The 21,964-nt window shown below is 44.6% G+C and overlaps 1 protein-coding gene across 6 annotated transcripts in view; it reads left to right on the forward strand.

Annotated features, from left to right (window-relative positions):
• fynb (FYN proto-oncogene, Src family tyrosine kinase b) overlaps window positions 1-21,964 on the forward strand; it is an 85,749-nt gene that overhangs the window by 43,746 nt on the left and 20,039 nt on the right. For all 6 annotated transcript variants that reach the window (XM_088905462.1, XM_088905490.1, XM_088905470.1 and 3 more), the window contains 2 exons: window positions 16,599-16,855; window positions 19,603-19,699. In XM_088905462.1, coding sequence (XP_088761588.1) covers window positions 16,609-16,855; window positions 19,603-19,699 — 344 coding nt within the window. In that variant the 5' untranslated portion in view covers window positions 16,599-16,608. The remainder of the gene's footprint in view (window positions 1-16,598; window positions 16,856-19,602; window positions 19,700-21,964) is intronic.

Genomic DNA, 21,964 nt, shown 5'->3' on the forward strand with positions numbered 1-21,964 from the left:
AATGACGGCCGTGTGTTAACAATGCTGCTTTTCCCGGTGGAACTTCCTGTGATGGGCATGGCCATTTTACCAAGAGTCCGTTTGCATTTCAAGCCACACAGGCAGAATTGACTTAGACCCCACTCTTCAGCGGAGGTGGAGTTAAGAGCTGAGTACTTCTGGGAATCGCTGAAGGATACAGAGAATTTCTAACTCACTTCTCCATGCTGGAGGATCTTAGCATGCAACTGCTAGTTTTTGGCCAGACGGCCTTGAAGGGATTAAATGCCTGTTCTGCTGGTTTTCTGTTTCCAATCAGTAGAACACTTTACTCTATTCACTGTCAATACAGTATGCGTGTGTTAATCTGTAGGCATCGTTTGAATACTTTAACGCCTGAAGCAGCCGGCAGTTTCATCCTGTCTGTTGTTGCTTTTGCTTGAATAGCATATGCTTAACAAAAAAAAAAGTAGGTTCAGCATTGTGTGCTAAGTGAGTTCAGTTGTATGAAAGCATTATTACAGTACTTTGCATATTGAGCTGCTGGGGTTGACAGGTGTTTTTTTGTGCCTTGTTAACTTACTGGTTCCATACAAGGTTTGAGCACTCAAACAGGGAAGCAGATTCACTCCTCTAAGTCCACTGAGTTGGTATCTGGACATCTGCGGCATGCACATGCCAGTGCCACACAGCGCCTGGCTTTGTGAAATAATGTCATTTAGTTCATGCTAGGAATGACGGGTGACAAGACTGAGAGATCAGCCCCCTTGAACAATTTTGGGCTTATCTGCTAATGTGGAGCACAATACTACCAGAGGGAAATTCCAACTGAAACATAACAGGCAGGCCAATAAAGCCCCTTTACGGCCTGATGGGACAGAAGGTCTGTGAACTCTGAATCTGGGCTTCTGGCCTGGAAGGGCTGCAAACTGGAGGTGGACCCAGGTCAGAGGTCACCTCCTGGGGGGCCTGAAGTGAATCGTGGAGCGATTAAACGAAGATTGAATCCCTGCCACGTGCAAGATGCCCTTTCTTCAGTTTTAATTTGTGTGAGTCTGAGTTTCACACCTGAATAAAATGTTTTTTCTTTGAACTCTTTGAGTCATCATTCTCACTCATCATGCTCGAACAATGTGTAAACCAAATTTTTTTGTCATAAAATAATGCATAGACAGACACCTTATATAAAATACTCATTTGATAACCTTATAATATCAGCATATTCAACGTAGGTATAATTGACATTTGGGATTTTACTGCCTGTAAAAATGTGTTATACAACATTGAAAACTTTATTTTTTTTTGCTTTATTATTTCTATCAAAGCGAGCACTCTTCAACTTATGAGGACTTAGAATTTGTTTACACATAAACAAGTTTGCATTCCAACTGTAATTTGCCTTAAGACGATGGGTACTACATGACTTTTGAGGATCTTAGAAACACTTAGAATATTCCAAAAAAACCCTTTTTTAAGTATCTGCAACCGAGAAGCTATATTCTGTCAAAGCTGAATCACTCATTGGACCAACCTCCGTTATCCACCTTAGAGAATTATGCCTTAAAATACTCAAAAGGAAGGGGACAGGTTTCATTGGTGTACAGAGTATTAGTTGAAAAATTGAAAGAATCGTTTGACTGTAGGCTTCAATCGTGGAAGACAGATATACAAGAAGACATCTCTGAGGAAGAGTGGAGGGAAACTTGATTGAAAGCTCAGACTCGGACTGTGAATACTAGCTCAAAACTGTTACAGTATAAGTGGGTAGGAAGACTATATGTCACACCACATGAACTTCAACAATTCAATTCTAATATTCCTGACTTCTGTATTAAATGCAACGATAACAAAGGCACATTATTTCACTGCATGTGGGAATGTCCGAAAGTTCAGGGTATTTGGAAGAAGGTATTGCACATAGTTTCACAGATGGCCTCCTTACCCTAAATTATGCCTTCTTAATATATACCCAGAAGAGCTTAGGATGACAAAAAAGGAGTGTTCATTGGTAACCATCTGCTTTTTAGAAGCAAAGCGAGTGATACCTGTGTTTGCAGACAGGAAGAAAGTCCTTGTGTGTCACAGTGGTTGAAGGGGATGATGTCATGCCTTGCATGGAAAAGATGGCTTATCTCCTCAAACCAAAAATGGGGGAATTCAGAGAGATACAGGTCATTTCTGGATTTTCTAGAGAATCATAGGGGTAACATCTAGAGAGTAAAGGCTTTAATTAGGGGAACTACTTTATGAAAGGTATCACATTTAAGCCTTGTATACAACATGTATTTATGTAAAAAAACAAACACCTGTGTGAGTTGTGTTTTCAATCACTGCCATGGTATGAGTTATTCATAAATATGCAAACTGTCTGGATGTTTTATCACATTCTTCCTTTTTCTTTTCTGTTGTTTGGACATAGTTCGTATTTTCTCATTTCATATTTAATATGAAAAAACCAATAAAGATAGTGTTTCAAAAAAAGATTGCCATAAGAACATTCCTGTGATACATGTGCAATGTTTCTGTCAGTGTGTGCCAGGTAATTTGCCTAATTGTGTTCAGGTTAATATAGGGCACACGAGGCATTAATCACATTAGTAGTGTATCTGACTGAAAACCATCCTGTGACCCTCATCACGTAAGACTTTTGTGATGGGCACCCTCATACAGCTTGTAAGCAGATCTTCGTTTTTCACCTGTTCAACTGAACAACCTTGGTAATAGTACTGTACTGTATATAAATCGCACAAAGTCTTTATCTATCTTTCCAAGCATTCAGGTTCTTCTGCAGCAATGGGTGTGGATCTAACTTTTTTTGTGTTAGATCTGGATATTTTTTTCAACTTGACTGTAGAAGAATCCATACTTGGCTTCAAGCACTGTGAGATCTGGATCAGGCCTGTTTTACACCTGCTGACAAAACGCTTTGCATTGTTCCAGCAGAGATACAGCATTGTGGACTTCTGCAGCCCTGCACCCTGTCCTCCTGCTTGGTGCAGGGTACCCAGGGACAGATTGACACTTTTTTTCTATTGGCAAACACTGAATTTATGTAATTGTGGAAATTTGTAAAACGAATGTATCGATTGTTTCAGGATAAAACATTGACAGGTTGTTTGAGGCATCTAGAGCTAACATAAAATAGGCATATGAACACAGCTTTCTAAAAAGTGAGAACAGAGCCTTCAGCATACTGGACCTGTCGGCGTGCAGTAAGCACAACTGTATCCGTCTGCCTGCTTCGGACTTGAACATCCGGCACATTCGGCCGCTCGGAGTTCCTTTCTGTTCTTCATCACAACAGGACACTTGACCTTTTGTCCGTTTCATAATTTATTTGGATTGTTTGTTAGTCATTTTAAAACTGCTTTTGGTATTAAATGAGACTCTGCTGTGTGTGATGTACCGTTTACTTGGCATCATGGCTGATAGACCCAGTTGTGACACAGTCACACAGTCCAGCACAAACATGCCTCAGTTTGTGATTGTGTGAAAGTAAACACTGCCCCCAGTATACCAAGATAAAATGCTAATGAGTAGAGCTACAGTATTTGAATTGAAATATCTGTTGCAACACATTTGACAGACAAACATATTAGAAAAAATATATATATTTAAATAGTGTTTAGCCTTACATGTATACTGTAGCTTACTATTGTGCTGCTGAGCAGAAACAAAACTGCCCAAGAGAAATGGCCCAATCTCCAGTCATCAGCTTGACACTAGCAGTGAACCAAAGTCTAATGAAAGGATAGTTTAGTTTGTCTGATGAGTTGAAAATTCCAGACATCTCCTCCCTCAGCTGGTGTTAAACAGCCATACTGTATGGTTGTTGGTAACCATAAGAGCTGTGACCTTACCTGGGATACGTGACTGTGACACTAATAATGACTACAGATGAATCACACGCCGGCTGCACAGTCATAGAAATGGTGTCTTCCTGCTTCTCACGATGTGCTCAGGAAGGCTTGGTCAGTCGAGGCGGGCAAGTCATACCTGCTTCTAGGGAAAAAGGAAGTGTGAGAGTTCATTAGAATCGAGCTTTCAGTCTGGTTGTGCGACTGTACAGCTCAGACAGCGAGCGAATCTGTGGGCTGGGAGGCCTCCTGCGTACAGGTTTGTGAAGAGAGCTGGGTGTGTTACGTTTCACAATCACTAGGACCCTCTGGGTGACAGGGTCCCACTCATCTTTCAGATCACCCAATACGTCCTCCTGATGGAGCCTCTCACTGAGTGGATACCGATGGTGAGGATACCGAGGACACAGAACGCTCTCTTTTCTCATCCTGCTGTTTGCCCACTGTTGGTGAAGGCAGCATCTGTCTCTCGTTGCGAATTCGAGAGGACAGGCTTAGGGGACGGAGTTTTTCCCCACATTCCCGTGTTTAATGTTGTGCCTGTCATGGAAGCCTTTCCCGAGTTCTTAACAAAGTTCCGCAACTATAAGCGTCCAATTTTTCCAGCGGCTTTAATCTCATTCGTATCATCACCCGACTTTTGTGGCTCAGTACAGGAACTTCCAGCAACATTCAGAGCTTAGCCACAAAGACAGATCACTTCCCCAACAACTTTCTCAAACCCTCACGGTCATTGTTGCACTTGTTTAGGATGTTGCCCAACGGGTTTGATTTATTTGTGAAACGGCTGTGACTCTTACAACAGGCACACATCTTTAGTACATCTAGCCCGGAGTGTTTATATACTGAGAAATGAATGGTTTTATCACTGCTCTTTCCTGCAGCCATTCGCAGCAGTAGTAATTCAGACATCACCTTGAATAATTTCGTATTAAAAGTGAACTAAATGATGACATTAGCAAAGTGAGTTTCAAAGCTTATTGCTTCAAACCAAGTCTCCCTTTTTTCCAGTACTATTGTAAAATTTTCAAGGAACAAATACAACATAATAGTAGAAAATAGGAGTGCAGCTAATACTGTATGTTGTATAGGAAATAATTGTGCAAGCCAGGAAAAAACAGATATGACTTACAAATAAATAATCACAGCCGAAGGTAGCAATGTATGACTGTGCTTTGATACACTTAATGTATTCGTGTGGTACTGTATGTGACTCTGTCGTGCTCTGTCAAAAGTGCCACAGCTGTGTAAAGGCTGCGAAACTGTAGGTGGAAATGTCTGTGAAGTGCAGTGGGCACCGTAGCTCCTGCAAAGAACAAGAAAGCCATGTAGAAATCAAAGCGTTGGCTTGTGAAGGCCGACCCGTGTGACAGATCGCACATTGTACCCCGTGTGTCAGTAGGATTCAGGGTTCAGTTCAGGGTATGTTGTCTGTTAACAGCAATGCCGCAGAAATCTTGAGAACAACCCACCTGCCAACACATATGTTAGTGGTGCTCCTAGAACATATGTTGTTCACACGTGGATAGCAGTTAGGTGAACTTTGTCTTGAGGCCAGCCAACTGAACAAAAGGCTGTAATGGACAACAGAAATGTTAATATAGCGGGGTGACCAGACCTGGAAAAGGGTGCCGAGTTCCAAGTCAGAATTGTTCGGCCATAACCCATGGTCACATCTTTAAAGGGAGACAGTTGAGCAATATCCCAATATTGGGATATAACGTCTGCTGCAAAGTAATACTGCTTCGGTGTTGGAGATTTAGAAAAACTCTCACTCTGATCTCGCCTGGATGCAGGCTGGTTCTGATCCCATTGTGCCGTTCCCTCTGGAACGTGCTCTTCCAACATGACGCATCCGGGAATGAGTCTCGGGAGGAGGGGACTGGGAAAGTGGACCATCCGAGAAAGACCCGAGATACACCTGGTGCGCAGTGCTGCAGTCGTTTGGAACAACATTCCACAGTCCCATAAACTGTGAGAACATGAGTGAAGCAAAGAACGTGTCCTTGCATGCACAGGCTGAAGCACAGTACAGTTGATTTTGCCATTGTAAAGTCTTATGCAATACATTTTTATATGCAGCACTGTTTGTTTACTGTATACGTTGGACGTGTTTATATTCTGTATAGTGTTGGAAAATTGTGTGGAGTTAATCTGTAATTAGAAATAGAGAAAGACATTTTTGACACGAGTAAAGAACTTTGGCAATCTTGTTGAGGCACATGCAAAATTTGCATGCAACATTGTTCAGGTTCCGCAGGCTGCAAAGGAACAGGTAAAGGTCTATTCCATGCTGAAAGGAAAATAAAAGAGACACGTTTCGGTTGTGGCACCTTGTTCGGGTGTGTGCGCACATACCTGAAGAAGGCTCCACAGAAGAAACGTTTTTCTTCTCAGCATGGAATAAGCTTTTAGCCGTTCCTTTCCGTGCATCGTTGTCATGGTGTACACGTGCAGTCCTGTGTTTTTAAAGTGACGTACTCATCTAAAGGAAGACTGTCCAGTTCTCGCCCACGTGATGGAGGATTTTCATTTCACTCAACCAGCTAAATCCACTCATTACTGGCTTGACTGGAGCAATTAGACTGCTTCCCCCAGCCCTTCCAGTGCTGCTGATTGAAAGAGCTCAGTTCCAGGATTGGCCAGCCCCGATAAAACAAGCAGCAGTGCTGCTAGCAGGATGGCACCGCAGGGTGGAGCTCCTGGATGTGATTCTGGCCGCCGCCTGAGTGCTCTCCTCACTGTATTTGTGGTGTGCTCTGGTTTTATCGCAGCCCCAGAGACCTTCTGGCTCGGTTTGGTTGGGTGTCCTAAACCGCCCTTCCCTGCGTGTCTCTGAAGTGGACTGGTGTCGTCTGGGGAGGAAGTTCTGTATTTGTTTGCCCTCAGGTGCACCTTTCCACTGAAGGGCTGGAGACTGGAACAGCATTTCCAGAAATGTCTAAACATTTCAGGCCTGTATGAAAGACTGAGAACAGCTTATGTCTTCGGTTTCTTGATAATTTGTCGTTTGCAACAGATCTATTAAATATTTAGGAGATTCAGAAGCTTTGGGGAGGGAATTCCCAACCTACTGCCTTACATCCAGTCCTAGGAGGATCGTAGATAGTAGGTTACTTGTTCAGTCCCTGGATCCAGAGGACATTATGAATAACAAGTCATTGTTTCTCTTTTGGTTAAAACATTAACCAAAAATACTAGTTAAGCACGCCATGATTCGTATCTCGTATCTCCCTGATGAAAAACAAAAGGATTATCTACAAAATTACAGAACTGCCTGTTGACAAGACACTCCTCTGTTTCTTTATCAATACTCCTCAGTTCCAGGACTGTTGGATCGGTTTGACTTGTGTAAATCTCTTCACATTCAATTCCCTGACTTGTGCATAATCAAAGACGTTGGAAAAGATAGCGTACAGCTTATTGCCTACACCAGTGTTTCATTTAGAACTGGAAGGTTGTGGGTTCAAATCCTAGACGAGTCTGTTCAGTGCTATTGCAAAGTACATCGCTCACCTTGTTTCAGGAAGATACACGTGGGCCCATTATATACACCGTGGTAATTCAGTTTTGATAAAAGTGTCAGCAAAATTAATCATTCCTGGTGTTCCAGCAGTTAATTCTTTAAGATTTGGATAAAGGACTTACTGTATTTGGGCAATTTTTTATATGAAAAAATCTTAAGTGCAATATTAATTTATTAAAAGAGTCAGTAGGCTCATGCAAAACGCATCAAGGCATAACTGATTACTGTGTAAGGAATGCATCTTTACTGAACAGAATTCAGAAAACAATAGAGCTGCATTTTCAAATTGAAACACACGAGGTTCGATCCCTTTTCGCAAACAACACTTTACCCCTCTGTCTGTTGCCAGTGTGCTGATGCAGTCCTCGGTAGGACTCAGCTCCTTCTGTTAACGCTGAGCTGTTGTGACATAATGGTGTCACACATGGAGGTTAGGGTACACACAAGACCCGCTTTCCTGGTTGACAGTGCTGACGGTACAATTTCACTTTCAGACTCCCGTATTCTGGTGTCCTACTTGTCTGTGTCACAGAGATCTCTGGGGAATGGGACTCCAATCAATGTCTGCACACTGTTGCATTTTCTATGAAGAGCAGACAGCTCTTACAGAAACCGGTCTTCAAACTCCTGTTTTGCTGGCATTATACTGTAAATCTGCTAGTCGTATTGGGGTAAAAAAGCCTTTAAACCTTATTCGCTTGTTAATGGTTTGTTTGCATTTGGCCCTTAGATCTATATGATACTATATCCAATAGCTAGAGAAGCCATAGTACTATATATAGTATAAGGTTTCTAGAGGCTGTTGTGTGCAATATGTAGATTGTAATCACTAATTTCCGATATGTAGCACAAGCGATTCAAGTTTTTGACACCCTTTCAGAATTTTCTCCCGTGGTGTGCTTCTTAGAGAAGCATCAAGCTAGATGTTTCTCACACGCGCTCCAGGAGGAAGCGGCAGGGAATGAATAATCTGTGTGGTGGGAACAGGACGGCCCCCGCTTGCTTCTTAATGAGTTAATGCCGAGCGCCAGCCGGCAGGCTTCCCAGTGGGCGCGTGGTGTAAGAAGCACCAGATATCGCAGGCGGAGACGCCGTCCTCCCTCCAGACTGGGCGAGAGCCTGGAATCAAGCTGATTCCAGGGACCAGAAGCTCTGAAAGCTCTGGAGGGGGTGTGCTTGCTGAATTGGAAAGAAAATCAGCGCTGCTGGTGCTCAGGTATGGGCTGTAAACCATTCACTAAAGTGCTGGTAAAAAAGGGCCCCTTCCCTTTTCCAGACTTCTTCCTAAGGGCACGTAACCTATCGACAAATATGATGTGATGGAATCCGCTCTGGGAAACATTAACCGGACACAGAACTGTGCTTCCCAATTTTTCCTTCTCCCTCTTCCGCTCCGACTTCCACAAGGCAGGGAGGCGAGAAGGCTGTGTTGTCCGGCAGAGGCTGTTCCTCGGCACTCGGAAAGAGAGGCAGAGCGTTCCCGTTGCCGGCAGCCGGAGGGGTGAGCCTTCCGCTTCTCCACACGCGGCGCCCGCGGGGGGAGGTTTCGATTACGCCTGCTCAAGCAGCAGCATTGTGTGGAAGTGTTTCCCCACCACCACGCCAGGCGACCCCGCGACCCCCAGGCGCAGGGCCAGCCGCGGCAGAACAAGTGCGCCTCAGATGAGCCCGGCCAGCGCGGCGGCCGGATGGAGCCCCGTCCTCCACTTCCCTCCGAGCTGCTAATGAATAAAATGAATCCCGGCCCTTTACAAGCGCAGGGCGAGCGATCATGAACACTGCATTTGCAGTGCAGTTGACTGGGAGCTGTTCTGCTAAGCCAAAATAAAAAGCATTAGGGCTTTTGTGTCACAGTGAGTGAAGCGGGAGCTGAACCTGAGTTTCCTTGATGATGGATTCATCGTCAGGTGTCTGGGCACAGAGCAGAGTGCCGCTCAGTAAGGTGACACCCATTAGGTTGCTTCAGCGTGTGGTATTGTGCAGCCCAAGCTTGAAGTATCCACAGCAGCTGCCGTATCTCCCCAGGCTGCTCCCAGCTCCGGTCTGTTTTTGCAGAGTGCAGACTGTTTTCTTCATTGGCGTGACGGAGTTGACTCCCTGTGATAACGAGCTGCTGTGCTGCAGCCGTCTCTGCGGGCTCCGGGGCTGCACGTCTCGTCATCTTCTCGTGCCGCGTGATCATGGTGGTGATGTGGGCGCTGGTGTATTGAAAGGGAGGCCATAGGAGACATAGGGGGACCCGAAGGTCACCCCTGGCTGGTTTGTCTGAAGCATGCGCAGGACAGCGTGGCAGAGCCTGGAGGACATGGTGCCTCAGCATCTGTAGCAGAAGGCAGGGCCCCAGCCCCCTCGCCAGTGAGCTGGAGTGTTGCCTTCTCCGTCCTTCAGGGGATGTTTCCTGACGAAAGGAGCACCGATCAGACTTGGCCTAAAAACTAGTGGAACTACAGTACAGTCTGATCAGCAAAGCTGTGAATCCACACACCATACTCGAGGGTGGTATTTTGCCCATACCTGTGGCCACTGTAGCTCCAGGAACAAAGATAGATGCATGGTTTATTTTCAGGGATTTCCGTCGGCTCAGAGGCAGTGTTTTTGTTAGCTTTTCACTGCACAGCTGTTCAGTCAATACTTATCTGCGCGTATTCAGGCCAACGGGGAAATGTAATTGCCTTTTGTTTTCTTGTTTTTAATGTCGCTAAAGTCTTTTGGAAGGGCACTGTTTTTGTGTGCCTTGCGGCCCTAAGCCTTTTTTTGTTTTTCCATTCATCTACAGTAAGTTGCTTCGCAAATAAACGTCTGCTTATTTTGTACAAGTAATCGTTACACTCAAATCAAAATGGTGATAGTTCCGAACAGCCAGTAGTATTGTTTGATCTATATCTGGGGTGACAAAAATCAAAATAACTCTCCGACCAGCGGAAAGTGAAACAACTGAAAGTATGTGCCACGCAGACGAGATGAAACGCAGGCTGAGGTGAAGCAGGGGTCTGGTCTGAGATGAATGCAACCTTCTGTAAATAGGTTGTTTAGTATTTTGGTCAGGTATTGCAATCCACAGGAGTTCATAGAAATGCAGTGCTGTATAGGGAGAAAAGCAATAAATAGCAAGTGGAGTACAGAGAATGGAAAGAGGAGAATCGCAGTGGAAATGATGACATGCTGATTTAATCCTCTGTGCGATTTTTCCACTGGCTAGCTTGTCACACATATGAACTATAACCGCAAACTAGCTGCTGCTTGCAAGCCAGCTATTTCTGCAGACTAATGATGATTTGATGAACCAAAAACTTACCATCTGAGCATTCTGATGAGGCCTAAACTGAGGGAGACAGTGGGTTGCAGAGGTCCCAAGCATTATGAATGGACTTCATAAAGCTTGTTCAAAGAAGTACTTATTTTCCCCCTTTTCTGTGTAGCTTTTGTTTGAGGTCTTAACATTTTTTAACTGCTCTGTCAGGCACTATCTCTACACTATTTTGGTTTACAGGATGGTGTACTGTGTTATTGTATAATGCAATTCTGTTTCTGTGTCGAGCTTTGTCTTACGCTGTTTGCGTTGTAGTGTTGTAACCTCTTCCACATTCCACAAAGATATGTTCAAAGTCATGTATTTTCTGCTTTGATAATTTTGTGATGGCAAGATAGACTGCTTTATTAAAGAAAGTGCAAGTGCTGTGCGCAGGGTTTCACTGTTGCCTGACGTGGACCTCTGAGGTCGCAAAAGGAATGATCTGGCGGTTTCTCCCCAAAGCCTCTGTTTCTGTGGTTCACTGTGGTTCTCTTCCGAGCAGAAAGGTTATCAAACCCTATTAAGTTCCATGCCGACATGTCTCCTTAAGCTCCTGTTTTTACCACAAGAGGTTTTAAAAAAATACCCGGTGTTCTGATGGCAAGGGGCTTCTGTTTTTTTATGTTTTTGTGTTTAATTAGGGAGGAATAATTAAAGCTGAGCGAGCGAGAGAGATGAAAAGGCCTCTGTGTGAGAGGTTCAAAGGAAGTATTAATTAACAGACTCCATCTATCTGGCCTGATCTGTCCATCCATGGAGACCCTGGGGAGTTTACAGAGTGTCACCTTGTTCTCTGCCTCAGACTCGTCAGTGTCCTGGAAGGCAGGGGTCTTTGTGGTATTTTAGTACAGTCCCGTCCGCCCTGTTTCTTACTCTGCAGTTGTAAATAAGCTGTGCTAGGCTGCGTAACACAAGAATTGGAGTTCAGTGCCTTGATCTGGGACAAGTAGGCGGCATGCCTTCCACAGACTGTAGCCCGAGTTAATTGGTCCCATTTAAAATAAAAAATGCTGCGTTCCACTATAACAAGCATACAGAATGCACCACAATACCTTATAATGGGTTGAAGAAATGGGTCAAAAGATCTTGAGAATGATCGACTTTGCAGCAGCAACTCGCAAATTCGGACATATCACTGGGAACATGAACAGTAACTTATTTTTAGAATGTTACAGAGCGTGTGTACTCTACCTTTTATATATACATTTATATATTCTTGGTTTTTTTTACTATTACTGTCAAATTATCCCTGTGTTTTATAACTTCGATTCAGACTACTACTTAAGCATGGTTAATATATAAAAGCATTTTAACTGTACCGTCGCACAGACACCCACGGTTCAGCGAGCCCTGTGCTATGCAAGTTGTCCTGATTGTGGATCAATATTTGAACGTAGTTGTCAAACTTAAATTGAAACAGTAGAAAAAATACAGTCAATATTTGAAAACTACATACAGTCCCGTTGCTGCAGATTAAAATAATTAATTTGTCTCATTTGTGCTGATGACCTGCAAAGTACCCGTTTCTACAGCAGGGAGTTTACTCAGTGAAGTGTCTTATTCAAGGGTATAAGAACAGCTTCCTCCCTCGGATCTGGACTAATGACTGGAGTGGTTCTGGTATACAGAGTCCTAACTACTGCTCCACATCGTCGTCTTCAACATTTGTATTCATTTCGGACAGATTGTTTGCTGTTAGTCTTCCTATAGCTGTTTTCATACAACTCACTCTTTTCTGTATGATTTAATTCTAGACTTTGTCTTCAGGATAAAACTGCATATGGTAATTCACAGTGAAAAGCTCCAGTTATTTCCAACACACCCGGAAAAAGGATACACCTGTTCAAAGGATATTTCCAACATATGGTTGTTTGCGTCTTAGTTATCCTGTTGTGAATTAAAACTGAAATGTCAAAAACATTTTTGAAGCCGGTAGTTATAATTTGTGCGACCTAAAGCAGGTAGCCTCTAACATTGCCTCTGATAGCTGCGTGGTTAACAGTGGCCATATTCTGCCTGTTGCTGCCTACTGATTTGAGTAACTAGAATAAAACTTTTTTTTAATATGAACTCAATCACGTGTACCCAGTGATCCGCAACAGAATGGTAATGTAGCAGAACAAGTTCAAATCACACATTACATTACAAGACTTCAGCTTCCAGTGCTTTGGGCTGCATTTACTGGTGTAATTTAATAGATCAGGGCATTGCGTTCTGTGCTAACCAGGTCTTCCATCCAGAGGTGAACAGCCATGTGCTGATCAGCTTTTCAAGACTCTCAGACCAGTACAGGCAGCCTCCTGATGATGGATAGACTTCACTGCACTTTTGAATTGTTTGTAGATTGGGGGATACTGGCATTCCGACTGAAGCAAGTCATGATTTCATCATGTGCTCTAGTTCGGTGATTCAGTACAATAATACCCTGAATCATATTTTCAGAAGCAAATTATTTGGTTCAGTTAATCCAGTCAGAAAAAAATTTGAAGAGCTCAGATATTACAAATGGCAATCTAGAAATCAAGGCACAGCACATGTTCATAGTCTCTTCAAGGGAAGAGAGCTCAGGGAGAGGGCTGTGCTTTAGTGGTTAGGTTTGGGTTTGGGGTTCAAATTCCATCAAATCCAACTGCTGCTGTACATTTGAGCAGAGTGCTCTGTCCAGGTCTCTCTCATAATCCCAGCTCTATGGAAGGATACCAAAATGTATTGGGAACACCTGAATCATGTCCTCTCGTAATCATCTCTGGTCAGGACTGAAAAGGCTCAGCGTCCTTGAGAGACCTAGTAAAAGTACTGACATGAATCCTAGTGAGAAGCTCTGGAAAGGTTTAAAAATTGCTGACCAATTAACAATCCGCATGTAGTGTGAGAGATCTCAAGGTGGTCTGTCAAGAAGAATGGGCCACAATTGCACCAAACTGGTGTGCAGAGTTGGTACTTATTCGAACTGTCATGTGACTGAAATTGAACACAGTCACCATTTCTGTTTTTCTCTTTAGTTTTTGGAAACGTACTGTAACAGCATACCCCGAGAAATCTTCAGCTTGAGCATTCGTGTTTTTTTAATGAAATGTGTGCACGTGTCAGAATTGGAGGCCATTGGAAGAGCCTGGACATGAGTTTCAAACAAGATGATGAAAGAGGATGAAGAGCACAATGAAGTAACTGGCTGCTGGAGTGCTCTCGCTGCTGGGGTGGGGTACTGGGCTGCTCCACTATGTGAACAAGACAGTGCTGGAAAATATTAAAACTATGAAACAGTTCGAACAACAGCTAGAGTATTGTGGGTGTGGAATGATTGCATCAAGGCAGAGCGCAAAATTGGTAGAGACTTGGTCAAAATGATCTTGCAGATGTAATTGGTGCCAGAGGTGTTTTTTCAGCACATATGGAGTTCCTGTGTTGGAATACTTATGCAGTCAACACATTCCCTTTTATCTCATTAGGCTCTGTTGGCATTTACAGTAATGTATTGTACAGTATTTACAATTGGAAGGCTTCAGTTTGAACATTCAAGTTTTAAGACTACATAAATCATTCTGAAAACACGAATAACCATAACCAACAATCTGACTAAGTTTTGTTACTGTTATTATTCTTGTTAAGCATAAAACAGTAGGTGAAGAGGCGAGACTGCATGGAGAGTATCAGGTGTCCTTTTTGCCACTGTGAAAGAATATATTCATGTGTCTAAAGAAGCTGTAAGTAAAAGCCAAACTATGGAAAAGAACACAGCTGAATTGCTTTGTCAGTATTCTTCACAAAGGAGTTGAATTACACTCAGTACATTTACATAGCTTAAATTCTCTAAATATATCCCAAGCAGAAGGCTGTAATTTTCTGTTATGTTGGATATCCTACATACATGTGAGTGGAATTTCACATTCTTTCACTGTGAAGAATCCAGCTTCAGTTCATCACATCTTGGGAGATGCTGATGTTGTGGTTTATAAAGCAGCTGAAGAGCTCTAGCAGAGAAGAGGACGTGGAGTGCGTCATTATGATTTCTCATGTAGGACACGCTAACAGGACACACACGTGCTGCTGCTGAGTCAGTGTTTCATTCAGGACACTGAATAACATGAAGATACATCCGAGTATGACCTTCATATTCAGCACGTGCCTATTACACACTTCAAACACTTAAATACTGATTATTAAAAATGAAAATAGCCTTTATCTGCCATGTAAACATTTGTACTTAAAACAGATATATATATATGATACAGTATATACAACATATGCTTTCCAGTTATAATAAAAATATTCGGTGCAATTTCTTTTAACTTTTACTTGAAATTAGTCTGGTTAATTTGTCAAGCCATTTACAATTCTAATGACAAACACTGGGATATGGTTTTACTTGCAATATGAATTGTCTAAATGTTTTTCAATTATAAATCATAATAAAAAGCCCCAAAAAACTGTAAGTTTAAAAGTTAAAAAAATGAAAAAATCAGATTATAATTATCTTTTGGCTAGAGTGCCTGGATTAGAATGGCTATATAAACAAATCACATTGGTAGAGGCATCAGATATGCATTTTCTTAATTGTTCAGTTGCTTTGTTTTCTAATATTTCTAATAATCACATGAATTGTAAGATGCACCTGAATTCTAAGCAGCATATGGTCTAGCATATGACTTCCTCCCACTCTAGAAAATCCACACTGACCTTAAGAAGCGTCTCCGCACATTGGTGTTGAGTCTGTGGTAAAAGCAGGCCCGGACTGCAGGGTCATGTTTCTGTGATCATACAGTAATGAAAAGCAAGTTGTGTGTGGTCTGTTTCTGTCTGACCTAAATTTCAGTTACCAGAATTACCTTCTGGTGTTTCCTTGATAGTCTTTTAGCCATTAATTAACTTGTCCAATGCCTTCGTAGATAAGGCTTTATGTACTCAGAAATTATAAATGCAAAATGAGAAACACTGCGCTACAAGGAACTATTTATGAAAAGGACTTAGGTGTTTATGTTGCAACATCTTTTACATCTTCTAGATAATGAGGGGAATCAATAAAAAGGGCAAACAAACATGTTAGGATATACAGTATATTTAAAAGCACAGATTGAAATCACAGGCTGTTGCTGTACTACCCAGTTTAGAAGATTGTGCACAAGTTTGGAAATTATATTATATTATAAAAAGAGATGTTGCTTCTCTGGAATCATTCTGAGAAACTGCCGGCAGATACTGTACATTCCAGGGCTTGAGGGACCAAGCCTTTTTAGTCTGCAGGGACAGCATGGCGGTGGTATATGGACACAGTCAGCCCAACGGGGTGCTTCAGAATCAACAGTGACAAGCGAACTCAAGGGCACAAATGGAAACTACATGGACATGCGTTTAAAACCGAGAACAGGGGGCACGTCTGTGCACCATGGGTGATTGAAGAACAAGCTCCCCAGTCATGTTGTTGAAGCCAATACACTGGCTTCTTTCAGTTTATTGTGATCCTTGGATCCATTACCTATTAAACTGGATAAAAGGACCAAGTGGCCCTGTCTTGTTTTGTTTTTTCTTATGTTGTTGTGTTCAAGCCCTTCCATATTCTGCAACTTTTTGTGACACTTGAAGAGGGGAAAGGTATCGGTGACAAATATTTCGTCTGTGTACAGATATGTAGCTCTCGGTGAGTCCTAGATGAGAAACCATTTCCTTTTCTGTGCTCAGTCTCATCCACTGCACTGTAAGCAGTAAAACCAGCTCATGCCAGGACATGATGAACTGAGGTGGGATTCTTCACAGTGAACGAATAAACCGCATATACAGGATAAATCTTACAAGTTCAAGTGTCCTAATTGCATAGAAAGTCTGATGTCGTTTCTCGGTGATCGTTGTTGACAGCGCAGTTGAGCCTCAGGGATCAGTCAACTGGCTCCACAGTGTAGGAGAAGGCACTGCCGACTGACGCCGACCATTTCCTCTTCGTTCTTTGCAGAATCTAGAGAATGGGCTGTGTGCAATGCAAGGATAAGGGAGCAGCAAAACTTACGGACGAGCGGGAAGCCAGTATAAGCCAGAACGCGGGTTATCGCTATGGGGCAGATCCCACACCACAGCACTATCCCAACTTCGGAGTCACTGCCATTCCCAACTTCAACAACTTCCATGCTCCAGGGGGTCAGGGGATGACCGTCTTCGGGGGAGTCAACTCTTCTTCTCAGACTGGGACCCTGCGCTCCCGGGGCGGAGCAGGTACGTGAGCACGCGGCGGCCTCCCTGCGGTCGCTGGAGGTCACGGCCGGCGGCCGCCGTCTCTCTCCGCGCCCAGTTACACACTGGAAATCACTGTTGGTTGCTTCAGGCAACACTGAACTCACAGCTCACCTCCATGAAAACCTACTGTATGTAAAAATAATTTTAGATCATTACAAGATTAATCCAGCACTGCTGTCTGATTCTCGGGACTACCATTAATGTCAGAATTTAAGATTTGGAGAGCACCGTGTTGCTCTCGCTGGGTAAATTTGGAGCAGGCTCCCCTTTTAGCATATAATTGCTACTCATCTTGTTATGGATTTCAATTAGTGTTTTGTTTTTTTTCAATAGGCAGAAATTCTCCCAGCCTTCTGAGTAGACCACACTGAAATATCCTCAATAACTCTGGGCTTTGAAAGAAACAATTGTCATGTTCCATTTTGCATATTGCCTTCACGGAAGTTTAATAGAGGAAGGCTGTGCAGAGAGAAAGCACTGCTGGGGAAATGAATCAGCCTGCCAAAAAATTACAGCTCATCACTAGAAATAATCCTATCTAAATGCCAGCACAGTGTATGCGACAGTCTTCCCAACAAATATTTTCTAACACTTGGGAAGCGCTTAGAGACATTCCATTGCCCAGGGACTGAGCTATAAGACACAGATCATGTGCAAACATCTATCCAGAGTCTTCGTACATAAACCACATTCCCATATTCTGCTCTGATTAAGGCCTTCCTTTTGGTCAGTGTCACCAGCCGCAAAAAAACTGCAGCAGAGGGTTTTGCTCATTTGTCGACTGTGAACCATGATACCACCTCATTTCACCCTGTGCGACACCTGATACAAAGCAGCTTCATCATTTCCATTGTGTTTTTCATTAAGAAACTTCCTCTGTCTAAAGCCTTGGACTTCCAGTATTAAATCCGGACTGGAGCTCTTCAATACATTCAGGGCAGACACACTTTTTCACTGGGTGGGTAAAACATATTCGGTTTTGCATTCAGCCTTTTTTTGTCACAATCTTAGCTCAGATCTGCCATTCTTTAAGAGACGGCTCGGATGATAAGACAGCTCGTTTACGTGCTGAAGTGAGATCGTGGCACGAGGCACAGACACCAGGGCAGCACAGCTTCACTGCGGCCCTGCTTGTTCTCCATTGGCTGGGTGTGACAGTGGCACAGTGGGTCTGGGGACAGTCCACCTGCAGCCCTGTGCCTGCCAGGTCACAGTCCCACTCACTGCAGCCCTTCGATGGTATAGCAGCTTCTGACAATGGGTGAATACCCTAAATAACAATGCTAAAACCAGCATTACAAATAGACATTTTTATGGAAAATGCATTATGAGGCTTTACTCAAATAAATGTCTTTGAGTGTTGTTCCTGCTGTTTCGCGGTTTGAAGTTTGAACCTTAATTTTTATAGCTTCGGTTTGAAGGAAATTCAGGGAAACTACACGCATGATCCTAAAGTCGGTACAGAAGGATTGATCGTCTTCCGTAACCTGGAAAACAGGAAGGTGTGAAATGAGGGAAATGACAGGTCTGTCTTAATGGGAGTTAGGCTCGGGGATATAGAGGTCTGAAGGAGACTCGAACCCTGTTCTCCATCTTCCAGTCAAGCAGGTTACCTCAGTCTGTTGGAAAGGCAGAATATCACTCACTTAGCCCCACATCACCCTTAAGGGGGTGATTGAATTATAATAATTAACAACTCCTTACACTTACATAACACTTTTCTGGACACTCCACTCAAAGCTCTTTACAGGTAATGGGGATCCCCTCCACCACCACCAGTGTGCAGCCCCACCTGGATGATGCACCAGTACTCTCCCCACACACCAGCTCTCAGTGGGGAGGAGAACAGAGTGATGAAGCCAGATCAGAGAGGGGGATTATTAGGAGGCCATGACTGGTAAAGCCAAATGGGAAATTTAGCCAGGACAGTGGGGTAACACCCTTACTCATTTTGAGAAACGCCCTGGAAATTTTAATGACCACAGAGAGTTCAGTTTTATGTCTCATAAAACTGACATAAAAAGACATAAAAACTGCCTTTTTACAGTATAGTGTCCCCATCACTATACTGGGGCATTAGGACCCACACAGACTACAGGGTGAGCGCCCCCTGCTGGCCCCACTAACACCTCTTCCAGCAGCAGCCTTAGTTTTTCCCAGGAGTCTCCCATCCAGGTACTGACCAGGCTCACACCTGCTGAGCTTCAGTGGGCTGCCAGCTGTGAGCTGCAGGGTGATATAGCTGCTGGCGTGTTTGTTATATTTGTTGCAGTGTTATTTGTCTGTGTTGTCTGTACTTCAGCTTCCTTGTTCAAGCTGTAGTTTGTGCTCATACTGCCAGAAATGTTGACATTACTGACTGGTGCGCTCAGTGTACAGTATATCTGACACAACCTCTGGTCTAATCATATAGCTTTTGTATCAGAATAAAGTACTTTAGTGATGTGAAGTGATTTAGGCAGTCTTTACTATTTTTATGTTTTGGTTTATAGTCAGAACAGTGTACACCAGTCTGACCAAGACCAAGGGACTCTGCATCGTGGCTGGAATTTGTCACATGTCAAATGGTTTTCTAGCACTTGTGCCTCGAAAGCAGAAAGGCTGAGTGCAGAGACACTGTTCAGAGAACTGAAAAGCCTTACTTGATCCTGAGGAAAGTGCAAATCATATTGGAGATTCTTGGCTCCCTGCTGACCGCTGCTGTTTCACTCTCGTGCTCCCTTCAGGCGTTACTCTATTCGTGGCACTTTATGACTATGAAGCCAGAACAGAAGATGACCTTAACTTCAGGAAAGGAGAGAAGTTTCAGATATTGAACAGCACGTAAGTATTTTGTTACACGGTCTTAAAATAAGATATGTTTTGTATTATTGCAATGATCATCTTATTAAAATAGCTATACTAAAGACCATAGCATTGATGCCTGTATATTTCGTGTTTTACAAAACCTCTTAGAAATCTGAAATATATTGTGTTTACCTGTGCTTGCAGTGATAACTGTACTGCAAGTTAATAGCCAAATGTTCCTTATGATTTGGTGGCAGGCCCATGCGACACGAGTTTGGGTGGGAGTTGTGTCAGGGTGGGCAGCGTGTCTGAAAGAGTAATCAGCGCTCAGATGAGGTGAAATTCCACGTGAGGGAAAGGAGCTCCTGGGCTGGGCTCTGCGAGGACCGGGCCACTCCTCTGGGGGATTTGGGAGGCTTGCAAGAGGCGCCAGGAGAAAGAGGGGGCCACTGTGGACTCCAGGCTGATGGGGGGGTCTGATGAGAGCTTTAAAGTGGGAGGGGGTTGCCACAGGAATGGGCTGAGGAGCAGCGAGGGTGGGGTCCTGGAAACGACACAGCCATGTCTGTGCTGAGGGGTGGGGCGGCCATGAGGCCGGTGGCTTGCTGGGCTCAGCGAGGATGAAATGCGCTGTGGAGGAAGAGGGAGGGAGACCGGGCCCGAGGCTGCTGGGAGGCGTTGGGACCTGTCTACTCCCTGTTTCTCGCCGTCAGCCGGTCAGGAAGCGCGAGAGAAAACCGCGTGCTGGCAGCTGCCGGGTCAGGGGCGCACGAGCGGTGAGAGATGGGGAAGAGCACTCGTGTGAATGAAGACATGAAGCTTGGCGAAGAGTGGGAAAGAAGAGTTACAGTATGCTGTAGTGTTTATAAAAGTGAAGGTTGGAAATTGGGCATTAAGGGTTAAGCCAGGTTTAAGGCTTCAGTGTTCCTTTGCTTGAAAGAGATTGTCTCAGTGAATATTGCAGATGGGCGACATGGAGTTCATTGAGTTGAATTCTCCAGTGCCTGATGAAGAGTCAGGATGAAGAGCACTAGGCCATGGGTGTGACGTGAGCAAATACAGAAGCACAGGTGTTGGTTCTGATCTGGGGAAGAGATGAAGGGACCGAGCTGTCTTCCCCGAGAGAGAACCTGCGTGTTCGATCGGGGATCCCAGAGAGGACAGACCAGTTAAAACAGTGAAAACTAAAGCGACGCGCTCTCACACAGCCCTGCAGCCCTGTAGCCCTGTAGCCCTGGAGCCCTGTAGCCCTGCTTCCCTGCGGCCCTGGAGCCCTGCGGCCCTGCGGCCCTGCAGCCCTGCGGCCCTGAAGCCCTGCGGCCCTGGAGCCCTGCGGCCCTGCAGCCCTGTAGCCCTGTAGCCCTGTAGCCCTGTAGCCCTGGAGCCCTGGAGCCCTGCAGCCCTGCAGCCCTGCGGCCCTGTAGCCCTGCGGCCCTGCAGCCCTGCGGCCCTGGAGCCCTGCGGCCCTGCGGCCCTGCGGCCCTGAAGCCCTGCAGCCCTGGAGCCCTGCAGCCCTGCAGCCCTGTAGCCCTGTAGCCCTGCAGCCCTGTAGCCCTGCAGCCCTGCAGCCCTGTAGCCCTGTAGCCCTGTAGCCCTGTAGCCCTGCAGCCCTGTAGCCCTGCAGCCCTGCAGCCCTACAGCCCTGGAGCCCTGCAGCCCTGTAGCCCTGTAGCCCTACAGCCCTGCAGCCCTGTAGCCCTGTAGCCCTGCAGCCCTGAAGCCCTGTACCCCTGTACCCCTGGAGCCCTGGAGCCCTACAGCCCTGCAGCCCTGTAGCCCTGCAGCCCTGCAGCCATGCTCCGCAGGAATGTGAAGTGCAGTCAGATGAGACCCGGGGTTTATTAGTGGCCCCACGCAGGACATAAATCAGCACATGGAAACAAAGACGCATGATTCACTGGAGTGCCTTGGTTTCCCGGAACTGAGCAGCAGTGGGAGATCACTTCATCATGACAGGAAGTGGCGGCGTGAGACTTCCTGTAGTGTTACTGGGTGAGCATGACAGAAGAGCAGCTGCAGAGCCCTGCAGAAAAACTAATTTTGGAATGCGAGTTACCATAAAGGTCTGAGAATATCACACCTTGCCTGTAAAAAAAAAAAGGTGATTAGTTGAATCACTCTGTTAATTAAAGCTTCCTTGTTTATATTTTAGTAAGGGTTTCTAGAGCCTGTTTTACCGTTTTGTGCTGAATTGTTTTCTGAGGGGGTAGGCGTTGGGTCACTCACCTCCTACACAGCTGCTACAAGAGCTGCTGTTTTGTGTCTGTTGCCTCAGGCCTTGCTCTGTCCTGCTGAGAGGAG

Source organism: Atractosteus spatula, chromosome 2, assembly GCF_055471065.1.
Source record: "Atractosteus spatula isolate fAtrSpa1 chromosome 2, fAtrSpa1.hap1, whole genome shotgun sequence".
Taxonomy (NCBI): domain Eukaryota; kingdom Metazoa; phylum Chordata; class Actinopteri; order Semionotiformes; family Lepisosteidae; genus Atractosteus; species Atractosteus spatula.